At 42.3% G+C, this 26,887-nt stretch overlaps 1 protein-coding gene across 4 annotated transcripts in view; it reads right to left on the reverse strand.

Moving 5' to 3' along the window:
- Positions 1-204: 204 nt before the first annotated feature.
- The window catches only part of tie1 (tyrosine kinase with immunoglobulin-like and EGF-like domains 1), a 107,301-nt gene continuing 80,618 nt past the window's right edge, over positions 205-26,887 (reverse strand). For all 4 annotated transcript variants that reach the window (XM_063065021.1, XM_063065023.1, XM_063065022.1 and 1 more), the window contains 8 exons: positions 25,379-25,489; positions 22,946-23,136; positions 18,288-18,401; positions 8,333-8,403; positions 5,307-5,347; positions 4,597-4,693; positions 2,975-3,074; positions 205-1,224 (listed from right to left, as the gene is read on the reverse strand). In XM_063065021.1, the coding sequence (XP_062921091.1) occupies positions 1,153-1,224; positions 2,975-3,074; positions 4,597-4,693; positions 5,307-5,347; positions 8,333-8,403; positions 18,288-18,401; positions 22,946-23,136; positions 25,379-25,489 (797 nt within the window). In that variant the 3' untranslated portion in view covers positions 205-1,152. The remainder of the gene's footprint in view (positions 1,225-2,974; positions 3,075-4,596; positions 4,694-5,306; positions 5,348-8,332; positions 8,404-18,287; positions 18,402-22,945; positions 23,137-25,378; positions 25,490-26,887) is intronic.

Genomic DNA, 26,887 nt, shown 5'->3' on the forward strand with positions numbered 1-26,887 from the left:
TTATCTGTCCCAATTTCCCTTTGCCTTGCTAACAGACCAATGTGACCCAATTAGAGGTGTCACATAAATTCACAATGTTGCAATTATGTGGCACCAATTGGTCATTCCTGGGAATTAGTGCTTGAAATGAATCTGAGATAAGATGGGTTCAAATCAAGGATAAATAAGACAGATGATGATTGACCCACTCACATTATTCTTGGCGATTGCATAAATGAATTTATTGACCATCAGGTAAAATAATTCTGTTTAGATTAAAGTGTGAAAGCAGTGTCTGAACTTTGCAAAGGGTTATGTCACCTTTAAGTAATATTTACAGTGTGTCAGTTTCAAAGTCCAGCGAAACCTGTCCGGGATATGGAAAATCTTGAAATAGGCTTGAACGAATCACAGAACGGGCTTCCTGGAACTCATGGCACATTCACTGGTGAATGGAGTTACGTGGGCAAGCAATCTCTGACCTCTGTCACCATTCTCAGTCAAGTGTCTGCTGTCAAGTTTGCTCATGAATCAAACAATCTACTTTCAAACACGTACCCAAGAAGTCTGATCCAGAATCATCCGCTACAATAGCTGTTGACTGAAATTATGTATGCACACAAACATACATGTGGACAATATACATAGACAATATACTTGTACAGGGCTTATGTAAGAAATAGTATATGTTTCCAGTCCATCTACGTGTCCAGTCACAAACCAAATGAGATGACAGTGTTGCTCCACTAGAACATGTTCCAAATGAAAAATCCCATTTCCAGTTTCAATTAAGTCAGCTCTCATTGCCATGTTGCAAGGAGTATGGACCTTGAGAATCATCCCATTGTCAAGGATATTTCCGCAGCTGATTTCCAAGTGAATCTCGGTACTGGTCATACCACACGAGATGACAGGAAGTTCATCACTCCATCACCGGGGTTAGATGCAGTATTCCACTCTGCCATGGGATTATGCTCAATTCCCAAACGTGCTTTACAATGCCGAGGAATCAACTTGTTTCATAGGTTATTCTGCGTTTTGTTTTGTTTTGGCTCATAGTGCAAGCAGTCAGCGTCTTGGGATAGGTAGCAGAGTCATCGAAACCTGATCCCTTGGCAACAGTACTGGATCTACAGCATCCTGGGTACTGTGGATGTTTGTACAAGTCCAGTGTCACACTTCTTCCGCTGTGGCATCGATTCCAGCATATGTGAAGTTTTCAAACAAAGCTGTGTTCACGTAAGCCTGGGGAGAGATTAACAGGTTGAAATAATTATTAAAGGCATTTTCTTTTGTCTTCACTAACTAACTTCCCTTGCCTTTGTAAGACACTGCTTAATTGCTGGGGATTGTTCTGAAGCCCAAATAACAGTGGATAACAGTGCATTATTTGGCAGTGGGAAGCACCACTGGCCACCAGTGAACTTGTCTTCACCTGACAGCCACAAAAGGTAAACGAATGGTATGTTATAGAGTCATAGAGCATGGAAACAGGCCCTTCGGACCATCTGGTCCATGCTAACCTGATCTTATGCCTAGTGCCATCTACCTGCACCCAGACCATATCCCTTAAAAACCTTCCATAGATGTACCTATCCAAACTTCTCTTAAATGTAACAACTGAACCCACACCAACCACTTCTGCTGGTAGCTCATTCCACACTCACACCACCCAATGAGTGAAGATGCTTCCCTTCAGATTCCCCTTAAATATTTTGCTTTTAACCCTAAATATATGACCGCTATTTCTAGTCGCACCCAACCTGAGGGGGAAATGCCTGCATGAATTCACCCTATCTATACCCCTCATAATTTTGTAAGATATATCCTCATTCTCCTATGCTCCAAGAACTAAAGTCCTAACCTATTCAACCTTTCCCTATAGCTCAGATCCTCAAGTAGATTTTCAATGCACTATGCACTCTTTCAATCTTATTGACATCTTTCCTGTAAGTTGGTGACCAAAACTGCATGCAATCCTCTAAATTCAGCAGCACCATTGTCTTATACAACTTCAACATAACATCTCAACTGCTGTATTCAATGCCCTGATACATGTTCTTGCCACCTCCCTTATTAAGATGAGTTTAGTCAGCTAATATTAAAGATTTCTTGGTCAGTTCACATCAAGCCTCTTTTTTTTTTAAGAGTGACCTCACTTTGCTATTTATATAAGCCTTAAAAAAAAAAACTTCCTTATTTTACCACTGAGGAAACCAAACCATCCATTACACAAGTATAAGGGAAATAGCTGGTTCGGAATTAAATCTGAGCAAAGCATATGCTGTTTGAGTAGGATCACACCATCCCTGAGGGCAGGGTCTGAATTGTCAATTCTGTTTTGCATCAGGCTGTTATTAATTCAGAATCAGGGTTCATATCACTGGCATATTTCATGAAATAGCAAGGTAGTGTTCATGGGTTCATTGTCTATTCAGAAGTCTGATGAATTAGAAGGTATCTCAACTAGTTGGATAGGAACCAAATGTAAATTCCAAAATTAATTCTTCACCATCGTACTGCTCATTTCCCCCATGCCCAGTCCCAATCCTATCGCCGATGTAAAGTAAAAAATTACTGTGTAGAACCGTTACCCACATCCTCCCCAGCCTCTGAACAAGTTGCACCACCACAGAGGCTGCAAACCTCTGCAGCTGCCATGTTTGCAAAATTCTCTAAAGATTCATCAATAATGCTCCCCTGAAAAATACCCGGGAAAGAAATGATGTTTTAAATAAAACTCCCAGGTCTTATTTCGGAGAAACCCAAAGAGGTGTTTAATTCAGTTGAGACTTTTCTTCACAACACTGTTTGTACAAATAGATCTAGCAAACATTCTGGATCTACATCAGCTGGTTTATAGTCCACAGCAGGTGTCATTCAGGCTCAGGGAAAGGATTATTGTATCAACACCAGCTGTTTTGGGCTCATAGGTACTGACACATAGTTAATATTCGCAATTACTTTCCATTTGGTTTCACCTTGGGCAAATTACCTTTCTTGCTTCGAGCATTCGGTTCAACTGCACTGATATCTGAGCAAAGGTTGGTCTTTCATGGGGCCGATCTCTCCAGCACTGTCTCATGAATTCATAGCTAATGGGATTTTAGATAAAGAGAGATGAAAACTTTAACCAATAACTCCTGAAATTAAAAAAAAAATAATGCTTCTGATTCCCCCCCTGTAAAAGCACAGCAATAAGAAAACAAATGTTCCTGTTTACAGTGACACACATGGTAACGCACATTTTATGTTATAGAATTCACCAATCAAAACCCCAAAATTTGAGATGTAGGTTAAGATTCACCCTCATGAAAAATGTGGAGATAAATAAGCATGTTTTTTTTTGCAATGTGTGTTTCTTGAAGCATGCACAGATGATACAATTTCATGTGTCAGAAAATTACAGTACGGAATATTTTCTAGGAATGCAGCCTCTGTCCCGAACCATAACGTATGAGTTGCCTGTAGTTAACTTTCAGCTCTTTGTAGATCATGTAAAGTCAGAAACATTGCGCTTTGATTTGATAAAGAATTTCCTATCGAAAGGTGCTGGAGAAAAGATGGAGCAGCCTAATTCAACAGAGTTTGAGTTTACTGGAAGTAAAGGAGAATTAAACCTCACAAGTAGTAATAAAATGTTTTGTCAAAATGTAAATTTCCCCCAAAATGAGGAAATGCCACTAGAAACAATGCACACCATTATGCGCAGCTGATTGTTATGAATTCTACATAATTATGATTGAATAGCTAGGCAGTATTTAGCCTCTCCCTGGATCTTCCCCTGCATATAAAAGACACTCAGTGGCCACTTTATTAAGTACATTTGCTCATTGATGTGAATATCTTATCAGCCAATCGTGTGGCAGCAACTCAATGCAGAAATGCAAATAGACATGATCAAGAGGTTCCGTTGTCCTTCAGACCAAACTAGAATGGGGAAGGAATGTGATTTAAGTGATTTTGACTGTGGAATTGATGGTGCCAGATGGGGTGGCTTGAGTATCTCAGAAACTGCTGACCTCCTGGGATTTTTCACACACAACAGTTTCTATAGTGTTCAGAGAATGGTTCAAAAAACAAATAGTGAGTAGCAGTTTTGTGGGCGAAAATGCCTTATTGATGAGAGAGATCAGAGGAAAATGGCCAGAATGGTTCAAGCTGACAGGAGGGCAACATTAACTCAAATAACCACGCGTTACAACAGTGGTGTGCAGAAGAGCATCTCTGAATGCACAACATGTCGAACTTTGATGTAGACGGGCTACAGCAGCAGAAGACCACCACAGATTTCACTTCTGTACTGAAATAAAGTGGCCACTGAGTGTGGGAGTGTAGGAGTACAAATACAAACACACAGATCTGGAAACTCTCACAGGAATCCATTAGACTGATGAATTACTTTAAAGCTTTGCTCAGAATGAGAGATATTGCAAGATTTTCAGCACATAGAATGAAATGCTCATTAATGTGAAAAACAAAAGTAAAGTGAAGGGATAACATTATGATGTTAAAAGATCGGATGAGAAGAACACTAGTGCCAGTGTAATGAGCGTGTCGCTCATTCCCTCTCACTGCCAGCCGACCATATGACAGCCTATGTGGGCAATCACTCACACTTCATCATCACAGTTGAGGGGTTTCTCCATTCGGAAGCCTTGAGGTAATTTCTCATAGAGTTCAGCACATGTCATTCCACAGTATGGCGTTCCCCCTGCAATAATCAGAAGGCAATTAATGCAAAATAAATATAGAAGCAGGGTAGGCCTTGGTAACGTTAAGAGATTAATGTGGAAGATCAAGGTCTATCATACAGGCTACCATCAAGCTTGAAGGAGGAAGAGAGAGAAGATTTTTCCAGTGTAACTGCTATGTTTCAACTCATTTCAAAATCATTTTGAGAATGGGTCATTTTTATTGCTGCAGCTTGCTTCACCCCATAAGTGATTCATGGGAGGGTGCTGGTGACAACTGTTGCTTCTCCAGGTTGACTTGCCGTATCAATAATCCCAGGCAGTCTTCCACCCAAGAACTAACTGAGCCCAAATTTGGTTTCTGCGACCAGACCAGATCAGGTTTTCCTGGACTTGCATTACTGGATCAGCAATCCTGAGAACATTAGCGCACTTTTCACTATGTAAATTCAACCAGTTTAAATAAGAATTTGGGAACCCATTGCACCAATCATTTAAAAATCAGCGGGATGATATTGAGAAGGGAACACAGACTGATGTACCGGAAAAGATGAGATTCTGAAGAAACACACAAAAATGAACAGAAATTAAATAGCCTGGAGACTACAGAAAGTCATTGCTGCTATTACTTACCAAGGCTGACAATCTCCCACAACAGCACTCCAAATGACCAGCTAAAGGATAGAAAAAAATCTACATGTAAATCATTTTCTAATTGATTGAGAGAAAACATAATTTGAGCAGTGTGTGATCATAATTAGTAACAAACCTAGAGCTGCACATGGTAATTGGGGCCTCAGGGGGAGAGGTCCATGTTCAAGCTAGGCACTCATTACACAGTGAGCTAATCTGAATGTTTACCACTTAGTGACGGCATTGAGTGTGAAACATTCGATGTACAGACAGTGGCAATGGAGTACTAATCTGACAATTCAAGTAAAGAGCTGTGCACGGTCCATGCGGGGACAAGCCTGAAGTGATAAAAATGTGCATGGACATTTGAAGAACAGGGTTACCACTCCTCAAATGACGTGTGTCAGCAGGGTGATGGCAGGGTGGTAGCAATGCCTTCACTCCTGCAGCCGTCACACCTTATGCATGAACATCCTCTCTCTTTATTCTTGGCTCATCCTTCCCAAGTCTCTTGCTTTCCAACCTTTACTTGAGCAGTTAATGTGTTGGGGATTTCCAAACTGAACACTGCTACAGGTCGACCTTCACTAATCCGACTACCTGTAATCCGGTTCCTTCGATAATCCGGCACTGATTATGCTTAATGTGATCCTTCTGTAATTCAGCATTTTCACTAATCCGGCACTCCTCAGGTCCCAATGGTGCTGGATTAGTGAAGGTCGACCTGTAGCTATTTTTAAAAAATCTCTGCACAACTTGTCTCACATGTTCTCTCCAATTAAAAAAAATCTGAATACAAAGCAACAGAACTTTTTTTTTTGAGTATCTGGACCTCACACCACTGTGGTTGAATGAAGGCAAGCTGCTTCCTGAGGAAAGTTAATTTTAATTGTATCGTTCCAACTGAAAGCATTGGCGAGCTGACAAGCATTTCCCTGAAAATGCAGAAGCTGCTCCACAGGACCGAAAAGTACCCTGCATTGTCAGCATTTAATCACCGAAGTGTGTCAATCCTTCTTTATACATACGAGGGGTGATTGATAAGTTTGTGACCTAAGGTAGAAGGAGTCAATTTTAGAAAACCTAGCATGTTTATTTTTCAACATAGTCCCCTCCTACATTTACACACCTAGTCCAGCAGTCGTGGAGCGTACGAATCTTGGACCTCCAGGAAGTGCCCACAGCAGGGGTGATTGATAAGTTCATGGCCTAAGGTAGAAGGAGATGGGTTATACAGTTCTCGTTACAGGCACATACAGTTCAACTCTTTGAGTGATTATACAGAAAGTTTAAGGTTAATAGCTCATCAGTTAATAACGCATCAGGGGTGATTGATAAATTCGTGGCCTAAAGTAGAAGGGGATGAGTTATTAACTTCAAACTTTCTGCATAATCACTCAAAGAGTTGAACTGCATGTGCATGTAACGAGAGCTGTATACTGCTGAAACGTGAAACTAAATTTAAGTGACGCCCTGGGTGAGGGGAATTCATCACTCCATATATTAATGGAAAATAGGCACATCTACAGGGAGCGCTGTCACAAGAAAGCAGCATCCATCATCAAAGCCCCCATGCTCTCTTCTTGCAGTTGGCATCGGGAAGAAGGTACAGGAACCATAGGTCCCACACCACCAGGTTCAGAAACAGTTATTACCCTTCAACCATCAGACTCTTGAACCAGCATAAGTTCATTTACCCCAGCTCCAAAATAACTCCACAACCTAAGGACTCTCTTTCTCAAGGACTCTACAACTCATGTTCTCAGTATTATCTAATTTTTGTATTTGCATAGTTTGCCTTCTTTTGCACATTGATTGTTTGTCAGTCGTTGTGTGTAGTTTTTCATTGATTCTGTTGTATTTCTTTGTGAATGCCTGCAAGAGTGTGGATCTCAGGATGGCATATGGTGACATATATACACTTTGATAATAAATGCACTTTCAACTTTGAACTAGACAATGACAACAAGAGAAAATCTTGAAATAGGATGAATTTAGAATCTTTGTGACTGTTGTCTTACCTTCTCATTCTTATAGCACTGAGGGCACAGAGGATATCACCGAGTTCAGCCCACTGCGGAAACAGGACCTTTGGCCAACAGGGTCCATGCCTACCAAGATTCCCTCTAAGCTAACTTGCATTTGGCCCTTATCCATCTAAATGGCCTAATTCTGCTTCTATATCTTATGGTTTATGCTCTTAAGTGTTGTTAATGTACATGCCCCAACCACGTCCTTTTGGCAACTCATTCCAGATACTGAACACCATCTGGGTAAAAATATTGTCCCTCTGGTCAATATTAAACCTATCCCTTACCCTTGAAGTTATATCCAGGTCACTCGTCTGAGTGCTACTGGTACCATGTAACCCAGTACTACCTGTCACATGGTCGGGTGGTCGGCGACTAAACTGGCTCCCCCACCGGGCTTGCCTGGTGAGGAGGGTGGCTAGACACCCTGCCGGATGAAAAACAAGACCTGCAAAGGGCGGATGAACCCTCTCGTATGGCCAACGGCCATCTAGCAAACACGTGGCGTGAAGCGCGGAAAGGGCATCCCTTGCATCGAAGCTTGGTCTGGCCATTCACTGCAACAGAACTTCCCCCAGCTGTCTTGGACCTCATCATGCCGCTGGATCCGGGAGGGGATGTCGAGAGGGTGAGTCTGGACCTGTGCAACCCCCTACTCACCTAAAATCCATTCATGCACACACTGTTCCTTTCTGAGGAGTGGGGTATCCTCAAACCCCACTAACTGACTGAAAGGAACCATCATCATCCCATGGGATGGATAGCCAGAGAGAGAGAGATATCCTATAATTCTTAATTCCACAAAGCTGGGCAAAAAAAGACTGTCTGCATTGACCTCATTTATACCCTTCATGATTTCATATACCTCAGTATGATCACCCTCATTCTCCTATGCTCCATTGAAAAATGTCCATAAACACAAAGGATACATGGAAACATTAATGAGTGATGTATTAAAATGAGCAAAACTCCATGATCTAATGGTTGATTACTCACACATCGCTTTTTGTTGTATAGACACTGTAGTTCAAGGACTCAATTGCCATCCAACGTACTGGAAGCCGCCCCTAAACGATTAGCAGAAGGAAAATATTAAGTCCTGAATAAGGTTCATTAGAGAAAGTACAGGTCCAGTGCAAAATACTGATTAGAAAAATATTACATAAAAACATTGCATTTGAAAAAAGTACTTATATTGCTCCACCATTTTGCACGTTCAATTTTAGGAAAATATGTTTCTTACTTAGTGTTAGAGTGATTTTTGGGTTTAGCACATCTAGCAAATAACTTCAGAAACCAAACTTGAAATTGGAATATAGATTGTAGATTTAATTTAAAATACAGCTCTGAACAACAGTTTCCTAAAAGCCTTGAATCACAGACCAGACAATGCTGATTAAAGTACATTTAGATGTCTGTGGTGTCAGTGCAAATTGGGAGGTGTGAAGTTTGTGTATAGTTTCAAAGTATTGTGGATGCATTGTAAGTGTGAAATCGTACTTTGATGTCTAGCACATAAAATATTGAGCCCCACGTTAGGCCAGCCAGACTTTTCTACTGGAAGTGCCTCAATATGATGCCTACAGTATCTCGTTTTGTCAAATAAACAGGCTGCTTCAAAGCTATCAGTACTTTTCTCTGGAGACTTTATTCATGCAACAAAATTTGGTGTCACAACCCATCGTGTGGCCTGCAATCTTAGCAGTTTAAGTGGGTGAGTATTTTTAAAATGAACACTCAAACTTGTCTGTTCAGGTTGGCGGTACATGGGAATGCGAGGTTTCATGAACACAGACAGCTGAAATGGTAGATATCAAAGCAGTGCGTGCACATGCATGTGCTTTTATGTAAGAGACAAAACTTTGCGTGTAAATTGGTGAGACAGAGCCACCAGTTGCAGAGGATGATTATTGGGGCGTGTACACTCATTGCGAGGGCTGCATTTTAGCATACACATTTTGCAAGTGTGTGTGCCCCTGGTGCAACAGTTGGAAGCAAGGAATTACAGCAGGCATCATGAGTTCAGGCGTACAAAAGTGGCAGATTACAGAATACCTACTCTGCGGTTCTAAGTATGTACTGTTTAACTGGTTCATTTATATTTTGCCTAGTGTGGGAATTAGCGTGGAGACACTTCAGGGAGAGGATTTACTCAGATATATCTGTCACGATGGCACCTACTGAGTTCAGGCAACGTCAGGTCGGGGATCCTGATGATCCGAGCCAGCCACTGATGCCGATTAGGACTATTCATAAGCCCTTCACCCCCGGGGAGAAATAGAGCATTTGTCAGAGTTGCCCTCACTTAAAGTTGCATGTGGGAGTTCGGAATTCTGGCCCAAGCTCGAGGAAATGGTTGAAATTCACCAGATGCACCCTAAAGATATAAATGTGTTGATAAAAGCAAAGTGCCCGAGGAATATGTGGGACAGGATGGCCCAAGGGGTGCGGGATGGTACACAGGCAACTACTGGGAACACCAGCAATGAAGAAAGATATCTCTCTCTTAAAGGGGAAGTGAGGCAGGGACTTAGTGGGGGCGGGGGGAGAGCAACTGGGGAACGATAATAGCAGTGATTCAAAGAGCTGATGAGATAGCTATGGATTATCCAGAATGTAAATATCGGGCATATGAGGAGTATTGAGGGTTAGGTAATCCAGGGAGGGACATCCCAGTCTTCCTGAAAATGCCAAAGGAAGGCTTGAGCTCAGCCCACTAGGAAGTTTTGGATTTAGGGATAGCAGTGGGTTTGACCTACTCTGTGATAGTTTCATGGGCCAGTGAGATAGAACAAAGGAAGTGCAAGAGAAATAGTAAAGTGGCTATAGAAGATGCTGTTGCTGTGATGTCACAGAGGGTTTGCTTTGTGTGCCAGCAGCCGGGGCATGTAGCAAGGAATTGCTGGAATAAACGTGGGAGGATAAAGGAGCTGATATGCTATAGCTGTGGCCTATCGGGGCATGGTTGGAGGCAGTGTCCAAAAACAAGGAAAGAAAAACCCCATCGGTGCCCAGTCTGATCAATCTGACTACTGATCAGATCACGGAGCAGGTGAAGATGACTTCTTGGTCAGAAAAAGATGTGACAGTGGCCCCCACTACCAGCGCTGATGAACCGTGGATGTACACAACAGCATTGTTAGGGGGCCGGTAATGCGATATGTTAGTTGACATTGGCATTGGTACCGATAACTGACCTACCCTACCCAATAACTGGACGGGCTATTTATATTAAGGATGTAGGAGGAATAACGGTGAAAGCAGAAATAAGCCAATCGTAGATACTTGAAATTGGTGGGGTGCAGCTTCCAGTGTATTTCTGGGTCTATCCAAATAATGAGGGTACTGTCCTTGAACTAACATACTAAAGGAAGCAGGGGCCATTATAGAATCTGAAAAGGGAGAAACAATATGGACAAGTCAGGGGCAGCAAATATGTACAACCGACAGAGGACACAACATAGCCAGCGTAGCTGCACTGACAGCTGTTCACAAGTCAGTAACGATAGATACGGATGCTGGAATGAATCCCACAAGCTCCATCCTAACAGGGGGGGGAGGCACACGAGTGCCAGATGGAAGTAGAGCAGGAGGAAGATATCGGTGTGAAGGAAGCACTTCTGAAAGGGGAAGCAGAGGAATTTTTTATAGACGGGTCTCGGAGGTACATAGACAGGAAGCCATGGACTTGAAGGGCTGTGGTGAAGGAAACAGATGAAGAATTAGCTTTAGGAGCACTGCCAGAAGGTTGCTCAGCTCAGGTAGTGGAACTGGGATGAACAATGTGATTACCTTTTGGGGCAATTCTGGGTCGTAGTGAGTCCGGACTTATAGAACATAGAACATAGAATAGTACAGCACAGTACAGGCCCTTTGGCCTCAATGTTGTGCCGACCCTCAAACCCTGCCTCCCATATCAGTCCTCACCTTAAATTCCTCCATATACCTGTCTAGTAGTCTCTTAAACTTCACTAGTGTATCTGCCTCCACCACTGACTCAGGCAGTGCATTATAGGGACAGAATGACACAGTATGTGAAACAACTTTGTAACCAACGTAAAATGTTAAAGGACCGAGTAAAACAATAGCAGCACATTGCCGATCAGAGAGAGCCAGAGGGAAGGGAGATAGTCCTCCCACAGATGAATAAATTCTGGTGAGAGTGCTGCTTGAAAGGGCATGGTTTGCTCCCAGATGGATAGGACAACAGATGGTACTTTTAACAAGTGACACTTGTGTCTGTGTGGAGATCTGGCGAGGCAGCCAGTGGAAACACTGGACGCAGGTTAAACTGTACAACTCACCTTCTTGTTGCTCCCCTCCCCACCCCAGTCAGAGCTGGGGATCAAGTGTCCCCAATAACCATGTAATTACAGAGAACCTCAGAGACAAACACCAGCCGGCCACACCAGATGAAAACATACCTGCAGGAAAAGTGAAGGCAGAAGACACCAAGAGCATGACAGAAACCTGTGAACAGCTTGCTGAAGTGTGATGGCGATGGTACTCTGTAATGAACGCTGGCTGCTGAAGGTTTATGATTAGTTGAATAGCACAGAACAGAACAGATATTGGGGGAAATAGATGGGGAGGAATTAGGTGAAAGCAGAGACAGCAGGTTCCACAACTTTGATAGAATGGCAGACTGAGAAAGATTGCACATGATATCTGAAGGCAATCACCCCCAGCCTGGATGGGGAGTGAATACAAATGAGCCTGGCCCTTTTGGCGGCTGGGTCCAGTAATCGACTGGACAGTTCGGAAGGGGGTGCCACTGGGAAGAAGGTCCTTGCAGTAATTCAAATGGACACTGCCTCAGCTCCTTCTTGTGTATTGATGAGAGAGCCTGTGAGCCTGTTGCACTTACCTTGCTGGTGCCCCTGGAAAGAGAGAGTTTTAGTGGCCAGAGAATGAAGGAGTGAAGGCAAGGAATGTGATAAGCTGCAATCGGCCTGCCGGGCAAGAGCCAATAGGCATACAAATGAGGCCGCATATCTAAAGACTGTTGTTCAAATTTCTGGAACAAACTCTCTGCTTAGCATTTTGTAGGTGGCAATTAGGAATGACAGAGTAAATGTAGATGCACATAAAGTAATTGGGTGGAATTGTGAGGCAGGGCATTTTTGCTGCCCTGTTTGGGTAGATCCTCCTTAAGGTTGGTCTTTCTTGTTACAAATTAATTTTTGTCCAGGAGGACCAAGAAGAGGAACTGTTAGTGATTTTTGGGTTTAGCACATCTAGCAAATGACTTCAGTCACCAATCTTCTTATCTGAAAATACTTACAGATTGTAGATTTAATTTAAAATGCAGCTCTGAACGATGGGTTCCTAAAAGCCTTGAATCACAGACCAGACAATGCTGATTAAAATTCATCTAGATGTCTGTGGTGTCGATGCAAATCAGGAGGTGTGAAGATTGTGTGTAGTTTCAAAGAAAGCATTGTGGATGTGTTGTAAATATGAAATCGTCCCTTGATGTTTGGCACATAAAATATCAAGCCCCATGTTAGGCCAGCCTGACCTTTCCACTGAAAGTGTCTTAATATGATGCCTACAGTATCTCGTTTTGTCAAATAAACAGGCTGCTTCAAAGCTATCAGTACTTTTCTCTGGAGACTTTATTCATGCAACAAAATTTGGTGTCACAACCCATTGTGTGGCCTGCAATCTTAGCAGTTTAAGTGGGTGAGTATTTTTAAAATGAACACTCAAACTTGTCTGTTCAGGTTGGCGGTACATGGGAATGCGAGGTTTCATGAACACAGACAGCTGAAATGGTAGATATCAAAGCAGTGCGTGCACATGCATGTGCTTTTATGTAAGAGACAAAACTTTGCGTGTAAATTGGTGAGACAGAGCCACCAGTTGCAGAGGATGATTATTGGGGCGTGTACACTCATTGCGAGGGCTGCATTTTAGCATACACATTTTGCAAGTGTGTGTGCCCCTGGTGCAACAGTTGGAAGCAAGGGATTACAGCAGGCATCATGAGTTCAGGCGTACAAAAGTGGCAGATTACAGAATACCTACTCTGCGGTTCTAAGTATGTACTGTTTAACTGGTTCATTTATATTTTGCCTAGTGTGGGAATTAGCGTGGAGACACTTCAGGGAGAGGATTTACTCAGATATATCTGTCACGATGGCACCTACTGAGTTCAGGCAACGTCAGGTCGGGGATCCTGATGATCCGAGCCAGCCACTGATGCCGATTAGGACTATTCATAAGCCCTTCACCCCCGGGGAGAAATAGAGCATTTGTCAGAGTTGCCCTCACTTAAAGTTGCATGTGGGAGTTCGGAATTCTGGCCCAAGCTCGAGGAAATGGTTGAAATTCACCAGATGCACCCTAAAGATATAAATGTGTTGATAAAAGCAAAGTGCCCGAGGAATATGTGGGACAGGATGGCCCAAGGGGTGCGGGATGGTACACAGGCAACTACTGGGAACACCAGCAATGAAGAAAGATATCTCTCTCTTAAAGGGGAAGTGAGGCAGGGACTTAGTGGGGGCGGGGGGAGAGCAACTGGGGAACGATAATAGCAGTGATTCAAAGAGCTGATGAGATAGCTATGGATTATCCAGAATGTAAATATCGGGCATATGAGGAGTATTGAGGGTTAGGTAATCCAGGGAGGGACATCTCAGTCTTCCTGAAAATGCCAAAGGAAGGCTTGAGCTCAGCCCACTAGGAAGTTTTGGATTTAGGGATAGCAGTGGGTTTGACCTACTCTGTGATAGTTTCATGGGCCAGTGAGATAGAACAAAGGAAGTGCAAGAGAAATAGTAAAGTGGCTATAGAAGATGCTGTTGCTGTGATGTCACAGAGGGTTTGCTTTGTGTGCCAGCAGCCGGGGCATGTAGCAAGGAATTGCTGGAATAAACGTGGGAGGATAAAGGAGCTGATATGCTATAGCTGTGGCCTATCGGGGCATGGTTGGAGGCAGTGTCCAAAAACAAGGAAAGAAAAACCCCATCGGTGCCCAGTCTGATCAATCTGACTACTGATCAGATCACGGAGCAGGTGAAGATGACTTCTTGGTCAGAAAAAGATGTGACAGTGGCCCCCACTACCAGCGCTGATGAACCGTGGATGTACACAACAGCATTGTTAGGGGGCCGGTAATGCGATATGTTAGTTGACATTGGCATTGGTACCGATAAATGACCTACCCTACCCAATAACTGGACGGGCTATTTATATTAAGGATGTAGGAGGAATAACGGTGAAAGCAGAAATAAGCCAATCGTAGATACTTGAAATTGGTGGGGTGCAGCTTCCAGTGTATTTCTGGGTCTATCCAAATAATGAGGGTACTGTCCTTGAACTAACATACTAAAGGAAGCAGGGGCCATTATAGAATCTGAAAAGGGAGAAACAATATGGACAAGTCAGGGGCAGCAAATATGTACAACTGACAGAGGACACAACATAGCCAGCGTAGCTGCACTGACAGCTGTTCACAAGTCAGTAACGATAGATACGGATGCTGGAATGAATCCCACAAGCTCCATCCTAACGGGGGGGGGGGGGGGGAGGAGGCACACGAGTGCCAGATGGAAGTAGAGCAGGAGGAAGATATCGGTGTGAAGGAAGCACTTCTGAAAGGGGAAGCAGAGGAATTTTTTATAGACGGGTCTCGGAGGTACATAGACAGGAAGCCATGGACTTGAAGGGCTGTGGTGAAGGAAACAGATGAAGAATTAGCTTTAGGAGCACTGCCAGAAGGTTGCTCAGCTCAGGTAGTGGAACTGGGATGAACAATGTGATTACCTTTTGGGGCAATTCTGGGTTGTAGTGAGTCCGGACTTATAGAACATAGAACATAGAATAGTACAGCACAGTACAGGCCCTTTGGCCCCAATGTTGTGCCGACCCTCAAACCCTGCCTCCCATATCAGCCCTCACCTTAAATTCCTCCATATACCTGTCTAGTAGTCTCTTAAACTTCACTAGTGTATCTGCCTCCACCACTGACTCAGGCAGTGCATTATAGGGACAGAATGACACAGTATGTGAAACAACTTTGTAACCAACGTAAAATGTTAAAGGACCGAGTAAAACAATAGCAGCACATTGCCGATCAGAGAGAGCCAGAGGGAAAGGAGATAGTCCTCCCACAGCTGAATAAATTCTGGTGAGAGTGCTGCTTGAAAGGGCATGGTTTGCTCCCAGATGGATAGGACAACAGATGGTACTTTTAACAAGTGACACTTGTGTCTGTGTGGAGATCTGGCGAGGCAGCCAGTGGAAACACTGGACGCAGGTTAAACTGTACAACTCACCTTCTTGTTGCTCCCCTCCCCACCCCAGTCAGAGCTGGGGATCAAGTGTCCCCAATAACCATGTAATTACAGAGAACCTCAGAGACAAACACCAGCCGGCCACACCAGATGAAAACATACCTGCAGGAAAAGTGAAGGCAGAAGACACCAAGAGCATGACAGAAACCTGTGAACAGCTTGCTGAAGTGTGATGGCGATGGTACTCTGTAATGAACGCTGGCTGCTGAAGGTTTATGATTAGTTGAATAGCACAGAACAGAACAGATATTGGGGGAAATAGATGGGGAGGAATTAGGTGAAAGCAGAGACAGCAGGTTCCACAACTTTGATAGAATGGCAGACTGAGAAAGATTGCACATGATATCTGAAGGCAATCACCCCCAGCCTGGATGGGGAGTGAATACAAATGAGCCTGGCCCTTTCGGCGGCTGGGTCCAGTAATCGACTGGACAGTTCGGAAGGGGGTGCCACTGGGAAGAAGGTCCTTGCAGTAATTCAAATGGACACTGCCCCAGCTCCTTCTTGTGTATTGATGAGAGAGCCTGTGAGCCTGTTGCACTTACCTTGCTGGTGCCCCTGGAAAGAGAGAGTTTTAGTGGCCAGAGAATGAAGGAGTGAAGGCAAGGAATGTGATAAGCTGCAATCGGCCTGCCGGGCAAGAGCCAATAGGCATACAAATGAGGCCGCATATCTAAAGACTGTTGTTCAAATTTCTGGAACAAACTCTCTGCTTAGCATTTTGTAGGTGGCAATTAGGAATGACAGAGTAAATGTAGATGCACATAAAGTAATTGGGTGGAATTGTGAGGCAGGGCATTTTTGCTGCCCTGTTTGGGTAGATCCTCCTTAAGGTTGGTCTTTCTTGTTACAAATTAATTTTTGTCCAGGAGGACCAAGAAGAGGAACTGTTAGAGTGATTTTTGGGTTTAGCACATCTAGCAAATGACTTCAGTCACCAATCTTCTTATCTGAAAATACTTACAGATTGTAGATTTAATTTAAAATGCAGCTCTGAACGATGGGTTCCTAAAAGCCTTGAATCACAGACCAGACAATGCTGATTAAAATTCATCTAGATGTCTGTGGTGTCGATGCAAATCAGGAGGTGTGAAGATTGTGTGTAGTTTCAAAGAAAGCATTGTGGATGTGTTGTAAATATGAAATCGTCCCTTGATGTTTGGCACATAAAATATCAAGCCCCATGTTAGGCCAGCCTGACCTTTCCACTGAAAGTGTCTTAATATGATCCCCACTGTATCTTGCTTTGTCAAATAAAGAGGCTACTTCAAAACTATCAGTACTTTTCTCCAGTGACTTCATTCATGCAACAACACTTGGGATTAAAGTATATTTGTTTTTATCACTGTAATCTTTAGCACAATAATGGAGAGAAATTCAATTTTAAAATCCCATTTAATGTGAGAAGATGGTGGTGTGACGGCAGTGCGCGCGGCCTCTCCGGTGATGAATATCTGTTATCTGTCAAGTAGGGGACCGTGCACAATCCTGATCTGATGGAGACAGACGTGAGAGTATGGAGGAACATCTGGAAAACTTCTGAAATGCCTGCTTCACTGCCGCTGCTACTGTGTGGTAACCGGAATCTCCAGAGCAGAAGGGCCTGAATCCTCAGCTTTTGCTTGTTTCAGCAGCCGGGGATAGGTCGACGGTGCTTGGCAGAGGATGGCGCTCCGGAGGCTGTAACGGAGGGTCTGGTCGGAGTCTCGAAGGTTTCGGATGGATGGACTCAGTGTCGGCTGTGGTCGGCTGCTTCCAAGGTATCGGCAAGTTGACGGTGCCTGGAGGTTTATGGCAGGGAGTTTCTCCCTTTTGCCGCCTGCTATCGGGGACTCGGGACTTTGAGACTTTTTTTTTACTCTGCCCATGGTTTGTTCTTCATCAAATTATGGTATTGCTTTGCACTGCTGTAACTATATGTTATAATTATGTGGTTCTGTCAGTGTTAGTCTTTGGTTTGTCCTGTTTTCTGTGATATCACTCCGGAGAAACATTGTGTCATTTTTTAATGCATGTATGCATTTCTAAATGACAATAAAAGAGGACTGAGTGTTCTCATAATCTAATACGGTGTTATGTTTTACAATTTCATTGCTTCAAGTTTAGTAAAATATCGACCAATGTAATACAGATGTTAATAATGTTTTGAAACATTAATATTAAATTCTATAAAACCTTGTTTATCAGATGAACATCAATATGCAATTAATATTGATGAACTAGTTGAACTCCCCACTCCAACACTCTTCATGAGAATGGAAGAAAATAGGAAAAGGCACAGGTCACCTGTGGATGGCCTGTTCCTGTGCTGTACTGTTCTATGTTTTGTGTTTTACACCTGTTTTAACCATAAAAAGGAATAGGAAATTATGAAACTAATGTTATGCAGTCATCTTAAATAGCAAGAACTCAAAATTGTTAGTGTTCTGGTTGAGGGAACAATGTTTACCAGAAAAGCAACAGAATTCTCTGCTTTTATTTGCTTTCCTAACATTATCACCTGGCTGACAAGAACAAGCACAAATCATCTCAATGCAGTTTCCTTCAGAAGATCTTTGAAGCGTCAGCTTTGAGAATGTTGTTAATTAAAGATAGTAGAATCATATACTATAGTGAGGGAAAAATAAGCACATCTCACTTCATCTTACCATGGTCTTTTTTACATACACCTCTTCTCCTCGGGACAGCCCAAAGTCTGCGATTTTAGCCACCAGGTTTTCTCCCACGAGAACATTTCTGGCTGCAAGATCCCTGTGAATGAACTGGGAAAAAAAAGACATGCATCAAACTTGAAATCTGAAGCAACATACAGGCTTCGAAATTCAAATCACAGTGGGTCAAAACTCAGGAATGAAACAAACTGCAGCACCAAGGTCCCAACACACTCAGCCACTACTATACTACAATAAGGATTGCCTACCATTCCATGCCTAGACCGCTTTTTGAGAAATCTGATCACTTGGCTGTCCTTCTCTCTTACGCAAGGCAGAGTAGTGGCTACAGGTTTGCTTTGAGTCAGTGGACTGTACTGTGTTCAAGGGTTCATCAGAGGATTTAAATGAATATACCACAGTTGTCACGGACTTTATAAAAGCAGTCATAGACAAGTTTGTGTCCACAAAATCATCAATCTTCTCCAACCAGAGGCCTGAATGAACCAGGAAATGCACAATCGGCTAAGGGCCAGATCAGTCACGTTTAGGTCTGGTGACCAAGATACAAAAGGTCCAGGTACAATCACTGGAAAGCCATCTCACATGCAAAGTGGCAACTCCGGACCAAACTTGAATCTCTGAGGGATGCTCACCAGCTATGGCAGGGCTGGAACGCTATTACCTTTTACCAAGTGAAACTCTTTCAAAGTGAACCCACGGAAAGCATCCGGCACCGATGGGATACCTGGCTTACTGCTGAAGACCAGTGCTGATCAACAGGCTGGAGGGTTCACCGTTATCTTTAACCTCCCTCTTCAGCAGCCTGAGGTATCCACCTGCATCAAGCAGATTTCGATTATACTGGTGCCCAAGAAGAATATGGTAAGTTGCCTCAGTGACCATTTTCCAGTAGCACTTACATCCACCTTGATAAAGTGCTTTGAGAGGTTGGTGATGAAATATATTATCTCCTCCCTGAGAAGTGACTCAGATCCACTCCAATTTGCCAACAAGCACAACAGATCCATAACAAATGCCATTTCATTGGCTATTCGCTTGATCCTGGATTATCTAGATAGCAAAGAAAATACTTCCAGGATGGAATGGCTTGTGATATGAAGAGCGTTTGTTGGCTCTGGTCCTGAATTCACTAGAATCCAGAAGAATGATGGGTGACCTCATTGAAACCTATCAAATTGTGAAAGGCCTTGATAGAGTAGATATGGAAAGGATGTTTCCTGTGGTAGGAGAGTCTAAGACCAGAGGACACAGTCTCAAAATAGGAGAGCAGCCTTTTAGAACGGAGATGAGGAGGAGTTTCTTTAGCCAGAGAGTGGTGATCCTGTGGAATTCTTTGCCACAAGCAGCTGTCTTTACGTCTATTTAAGGCACAGGTTATAGATTCTTGATTGGTCAGGGCATGAAGCAATATGGGGAGAAAGCAGGAGATTGGGGCTGAGAGGAAAGTTAGTTCAGCCATGATGAAATGGCAGGACAGATTTGATGGGCCAAATGGCCTAATTCAGCTCCTATACTATATCTTATGGTCAAAGATGCATACATCAGGATGCAGTTTATTGACCATAGCTCAGCATTCAATACTATCATCCCCTCAAAACCAATCAATAAGCTTCAATATCTTGGCCTCAATACCTCCTTGTGCAATTGGATCGTCGATTTCTTCACTTGCAGACCCCAGTCAGTTTAGAATGGCATCTCCTCCACGATCTCCATCCGCACAGATGCCTCACAAGGCTGTGTGCTTAGTTTTATACTCTAGTCGCTTTGCTCTTATGACCATGAGACCAAGCACGACTCCCATGCCACATTCAAGTTTGCTTTCACCACTGTCACTGGCCAAATCAAAGGTGGTGATGAATCAGCATATAGGGAGCTTGACTCAAAATCTGCCTGAGTCGTGCCGCAACAACAACCTCTCAGTCAACGTCAGCAAGACTCAGGAGCTGATTATTTGGGAGGAGGAAACTGGAGGTCTATGAGCCAGTCCTTATTGGGGAATCAGAGGTGGAGAAGGTCAATAACTTTAAATTCCTCAGTGTTATAACTTCAGAGGACTTGTACTGGGTCCAGCACGCAAGTGCCGTTATGAATAAAGCACGGCATCACTTCTACTTCCTTCGACATTCGTGAAGATTGGGCATGTCATCTAACACTTTGACAAACTTTAATAGATCTCTGGTGGAGAGTATACTGACCAGCTGTATCACAGCCTGGAATGGAAAATCCTACACAAAGTTTTGGACATGGCCCAGTCCATTGCCGATAAAGCCCTTCTGACCATTAAGCACATCTACACGGAGCACTGTCACAGGGAAGCAGCATCCATGACCAAGAACCATCACCACCCAGACCATGCAGCCATCAGGAAGAAGATACAGGGCCTGAGGACTCACACCACCAGGTTCTGGAACAGTTATTACCCCTCAACCATCACGCTCTTGAACCATTGGGGATAACTTCATTTGCTCTATCACTGAACGGTTCTCACAAACTATGGACTCACTTTCAAGGACTCTTTGATACTTATTGTTTATTTATTTACTATTATTGTTTTATTTTTAAAAAATTTTGTATTTGTACAGTTTGTTGTCTTTTGCACATGGGTTGTTTGTCTTGTTGGGTGCAGTCTTTCATTAAATCTATTTTGTTTCTTGGATTTACTGTAAATGTCTGCAAGAAAATGAATGTCAGGATTGTATATGGTGACATGAATGTACTTTGATAATAAATTTATTTTGAACTTTGAAAGAGCAGTTAATGAACAAGGATTAAAATGGCCAATTCAAGCAAAAGCTCAGCATTAAGCTTGCAGGCTGAATGAGTCATTCTGCAGAGCCATAATCATCTGCTTCCCTTGGGTCTTCCCAGCATAATCCTTTTCCTCTTTTGTGATAGGGTTCACTTTTGTCCTCATCTTCCATTCCACCAGCCAATCACCTTTTTATATTAGTGCCCCTTCAATCAGTCTCCTGTGCTGTTTATATTTATTCATTTTCATCTCCTATCTTTTGTGCCTTTAGACTTGCATAGAACTTGTAAGCTCTAATTTTATCTGGTTGTGGCAGAAGGTTATTGATGTATTAACTTTCTTTATAGTTGCTGTCTGATGTGCTGAGTATTTCCAATATTTTCTACGCCCCTTCACACAGCAAACTACAAACCCATGGTTACATGCCCAACACAGCAAAGTCTTTTTCATCCAGTGGTCTACCATGACACATAATAAATCAGCTAACGGCGATGCTCTATCCACTTTGCTTTTAAACACATGCTCACATTTTCAAACCTACATCAACTCAATATGCAAAGACCAGACTTTGTAGTTAACTGCAGGCATTCACAAGCACACCCAAATAGCTTCTGCACATAATACTGGTGCACATGGACCACGTATCCAGAACATAGTATCTTACCATATAGATGTATGTAAACCTATAGAAAGCAAACACATGCCATACAAAGTCATGCAAAGTATATAAATTGGATGGCTCCAATAGAGGCATGTGGAGGAATTTAAATTTGGCTCTTTATAGACACCCACTTAACACAAATGTCTCCATATATTCTAAACAATTACTGGGGAGGAACTGGGTGGGGATATGCTTCTACTTGTCTCATAAAGTCTTCTACTTCCTTTTCAAACATGCGAGCCAAAGTGCATGACTAACTCTCACCCGCTGATTGAAATGTGGGCTGCCTTGCACAACTCTGGATGAGGGATTGTTGCTCTACCTGACACATTTGGGATTGGGGAGCACGGGCAGGAAGCAGCCATCTATAAGTGGGAAGAGGAGAGAAATTACTTCACCTAGATGTTTGTAATCCTTTAGAATTTGGTCTGTGGAGCTCTCTCCCTCAAAAACCAACTGGAACCAGAGTCTTTGAATACAGTACTGTGTAAAAGTCTTAGGCTAAGTCTTTCCAGTTACCAAATAAAACTTACTACTGCTGAGCTAATACAAAGCTAATTACTCATATTTCCGTTTCCCAACAACCTTCCGATTTTAGCCCAAACACTGTACTGTGCGACAGTCTTAGGTACCCTAGCCATATATAGTATATGTGTCTAAGATTTTTGCACAGTACTGTAGATAGAGTCTTGATACTCAAAGGAATGAAATGTTACCCAAGGTGGACACGGATATGGAGTTGAAGTTACAATCAGATCAACTATGTCTTTATTATTTGGCAGAACAAGACTGAGGGGCCGAGTGGCCCACACATGACCCTCATTCATACATTTACTCCAGAGGTTTGGATGCTTGGTTTTGGAGTAGAATCAAACTGAGACTGATTGATTTTTGAATTTAAGAGCAAAAAAAAAGATATAGGGAATGGACGGAAATACTGTGTTTTATTTATTCGTAACTGAAATGCTGACCAGGCGAAAAGAAAGCACTGGCTGGACCATGGTGCTATGTATCAGACAATCTCCTATCCAGTGAGTATTCCATGATTTGCCAATTTTCATATTTCCCATGTACAACAGGTGTGTATACAAGCTCATTCTTGGTGCAGTTCATGATTCTCAGATGTACGCAGGTCTGCAGCAAATAACACCCATAGCGTGCAAAACACTAACTCTACCAAGCTCAGATTTCCTCTGCACCCCCCTCAAAGCTTTTCCTCACCTGCTTCTCACTCAGATACTGCATTCCTTTCGTGACATCAGATGCAAACTGGAGCAGCTGCTGAGAGGTCAGCGTTGACGCAGTTCCGTGCTCTCTTGCAAACACTGGATCTGTCTCCAAAACTCTGCTCTTTCGTAAGAAGTCCAACAGATTTCCATAAGGGGCATATTCAATAGCAATGTACAGGTAACCTGCTCATACAAGAGATGCAGTTAAATAATTATACTTGAACCTGATAACTCCTTTTGATAGATAGCTAGATGCTTTACGATATCCTTATTTTAGTTTTTATTTTGCAAAATCTTTGCTCTCTCCTTATGTATATACTGTAAGCTGATCTTATCTATATAAGTATATAACCACATAACAATTACAGCATGGAAACAGACCATCTAGGCCCTTCTAGTCCGCACCGAACTCTTACTCTCACGTAGTCCCACCGACTTGCACTCAGCCCACCCTCCATTCCTTTCCTGTCCATATATCTATCCAATTTAACATTAAATGACAACAGAGTATGGCCATACTCAATCAGTTACTTGTGCATTGAGTTTTATAGGATTGCTTTTGTATTTATATTTATTGTGTTCTGATGCTTATTGTGTTTTTTTCACGTTGCATCAGATCTGGAGTAACAATCACTTTGTTCTTCACACTCGTGTACAGAAGAATGACAATGGACAATCTTGAATCTTGTGTCTTGATCTTCAACCCGATACCCAACTTTTGACCTAGTAACTCCTGCACGCCTCAGAACATAGAACAGTATGGCACAGGAACAAACCCTTTGGCCCATAATGCTGTGCTGAACCAATTAAATTAGTAACCAAATGGGCAACTGAACTAATCCTTTCTATCTACACAACGTCTATATCCTTCCATTTTCCTCACATTCACGTGCCTACCTGAAAGTCACTTAAAAGTCTCTAATGTCTCTGCCTCTACCACCACCCCAGGCAGTGCATTCCAGGCACCTACCACTCTGTGTAAAAAAAAAACTTGCCCCTCACATCTCTTTTGAAATTAACCCCTTAACTCTTCTTAACTCTTAATTAACCCCTCATCCTATTCATTCATCAATCTAAAGAGTAAATTCTATAGATTTCAAAGCTACTCTTTCAACAATATAAACCTTTTATTTTAAAGCACCTGATACTCATTCTGAGCTCCAGTAGGATCCCTGTCAAGTCAAATAGAATTGAACTAAATGATTGGGTATGTGGCCAATGCAGCAGTTATCAAAGAGGATAATTATCTTGGGTGATGAGAGTGACAAGCACAAGAGAGAGAATTTCCTTGCTGCCCACACACTACCACAGTATCCAATGGGGTTTCAGGAAGTACGGGCAGTCCCCACGTTAGGTAAGGGTTCTGCTCCTGCCAATGTCTCTGAGTTAAAAACATCTGTTTTCTTCAGTAACCCACATATTAGTCTACATACAATTTCTATAGCTTAGACCATAAGGCACAGGAGCAGAATTAGACCATGCAGCCCATTGAATCTACTCTGCTATTCTGTCATGGATAATTTATTATCCCTCTCAACCCCATTCACCTGCCTTCTCCCCATAACTTGTAACACCCTGACAAATCAAGATCCCATCAACCTCTGCTTTAAATATGCCTAATGACCTGTCTCCACAGCCATCCCCAGAATCACCATGCTCTGGCTAAATAAATTCCTCTTCATCTCTGTTATAAATAGATGTTCCTTTATTCTGAGGCTGTGCCCTTTGGTCCTTTACTCCCACACTATAGGAAACATCATCTCCACACCCACTCCACTCTATTTAGGCCTTTCAACATTTAATAGGTTTCAATGAGATCTCCACCCCCCCCACCCACCTTTATTCTTCTAAACTCCAGCGAGCAAATCTTTCATTTCATCAAATATTCACCCAAACTCAATTCCAAAAATAAATAAATGGAACATTTACTGTATTACATTGTTAATAAAGTACATGAACTTATCTTTACTGTCTTGAAAAATTCTTTAAAAATTTATGGGGGAAATTTACATAGAGTTAGATTTGCACAGTTCAAGTCTCCTGTAACCCAAAAAGCTGTTGAATTGGATATTTCTATGTATATTCTGTAGAATGTACATAACTGTAGAATCCTGTGAGATACACTTTCTGTATTTAATCAGCATAAAGGCTGCTGTGGGAAACTCCTCAGATGAAGAGAGTTAATATTTCAAGTGTTGTTTAGCTTTCACCAAAATGGTGACCTGAAACATTAACCCTCTCTCCATAGATGCTGACTGGTCTTCTGTGTGTTTCCAGCATTTTCTGCTTCTGTTTTCAAAAATTTTCGTTTTTATTTGAAATTACAGAGCTGGAATAATTAGCTAGAATCCCTTCATAGTGCTGAGTCCTGTATTCACTTTACTTTTACCTTACGAAGCAACTTTGGCAGTTTTTGAATTCCTACCTCTGTTCTCACAGGCCCCCAGTAGATTAATGATGTTGGGATGATGTCCAAGTTTACACAGAACCTCCAACTCTCCCGCAAAGTCCCTGTGATCATTCTCAGAGGCAAATTCTGTGCAAGTTACAATAGAATAATGTTACATATATTTTACAATGACATCCAATAGTAGCTGCTTACAGGTGCTTTAGCAATAACCATGAAGAAAGTATCCTTGTGCATAGTTACAGAACAAGGTACTTCACATAAACCTTTCACCATTCACCAACCAAGGAAATAAACCACAATCATTATTCAAAAGCACACAGTCAAGAAGCCTGCAAAAGGTTTATCTAATGTACTGTGGAGAGCATTCCAATTGGCTGCATCACTCTCTGGTATGGTGGTGGAGGGGGATGGTGGGGGCTAATGCACAGGATTGAAGTAAGCTTCAGAGAGTTGGAAGCTTAGCTCCATCACGGGGAATAGCCTCAGTAGTATCCAGGACATTTCCAAGGAGTGATGCCTCAAAGAGGCGGTGTCCAACATTAAGGACCCCAATCACCCAGGTCATGCCTTGCTTTTCTTGTTCTTATTGCTACTATTAGGAAGGAGGTACAGAAGCATGAAAGCACACACTCAGCAATTCAGGAACAGCTTCTCCTCTGCCATCCAACTTTTGAATGGACATTGAACCTCACTACTATCTATTTCTATTTTTGCACTCCTTATTTAATTTAACTTATATACTAAATCATACATAATTTACTGTAGTTAACATTTTTTCTCTATTATCATGTATTGCATTGTACTACTGCTGCAAAAATAAATTTCATAATGTATGCCAGTGATATTAAACCTGATTCTGATTTCACAATGAAAAACAAGAGCTGGGATAACCTCAGTAATTTCATTAATTTCCATATTTTCCTTATGAGGCAGAAGGCAATGATTTGTCTCATCAAATCTATGCCAACTCAGACAGCAGTCCCACCAATCCCATTCCTAAACTACTTTTTTCCTGAAACGTATTCTCCCTGCATTCTCATCCAGACCATCTGATTCTGATGAAAGGTCGATGACCCTGACTAGATAACTTCTGTTTTTCTCATAACAGATGATGCTTGCCCTGCTGAAAGTTTCCAATTTTCATAACTCTAGAACTTAAATACTCTGCTTTTTGATTATCAAATACAGTTAAATCAATTCATTAAACTGCAAATGATTTGTAACTTATTTTTCTCTCTTGGAACAGCCTACCATAATAGAAAATAAAACTCTCCTTCATTGAATTCAATGGGAGTAGTGCATGGCCACCAGGATGGACTAAACTGCTCAGAAACTTCAGAAATTTAGTACTTAGGAATCCAATGTCATTGCACAGTCAGCAATTTATGACTGTGGACCTGTCAGTTAAATTCGGGATATCTGATTCTATTCGTTGCAGAGGCACATTCACATGGAAACTGCTGTCACATCTCAAGAGAATCCAACACAAAAAAATTGCCTTAAAATATTCTGTGATACACTTTA

Source organism: Mobula hypostoma, chromosome 12, assembly GCF_963921235.1.
Source record: "Mobula hypostoma chromosome 12, sMobHyp1.1, whole genome shotgun sequence".
Taxonomy (NCBI): domain Eukaryota; kingdom Metazoa; phylum Chordata; class Chondrichthyes; order Myliobatiformes; family Myliobatidae; genus Mobula; species Mobula hypostoma.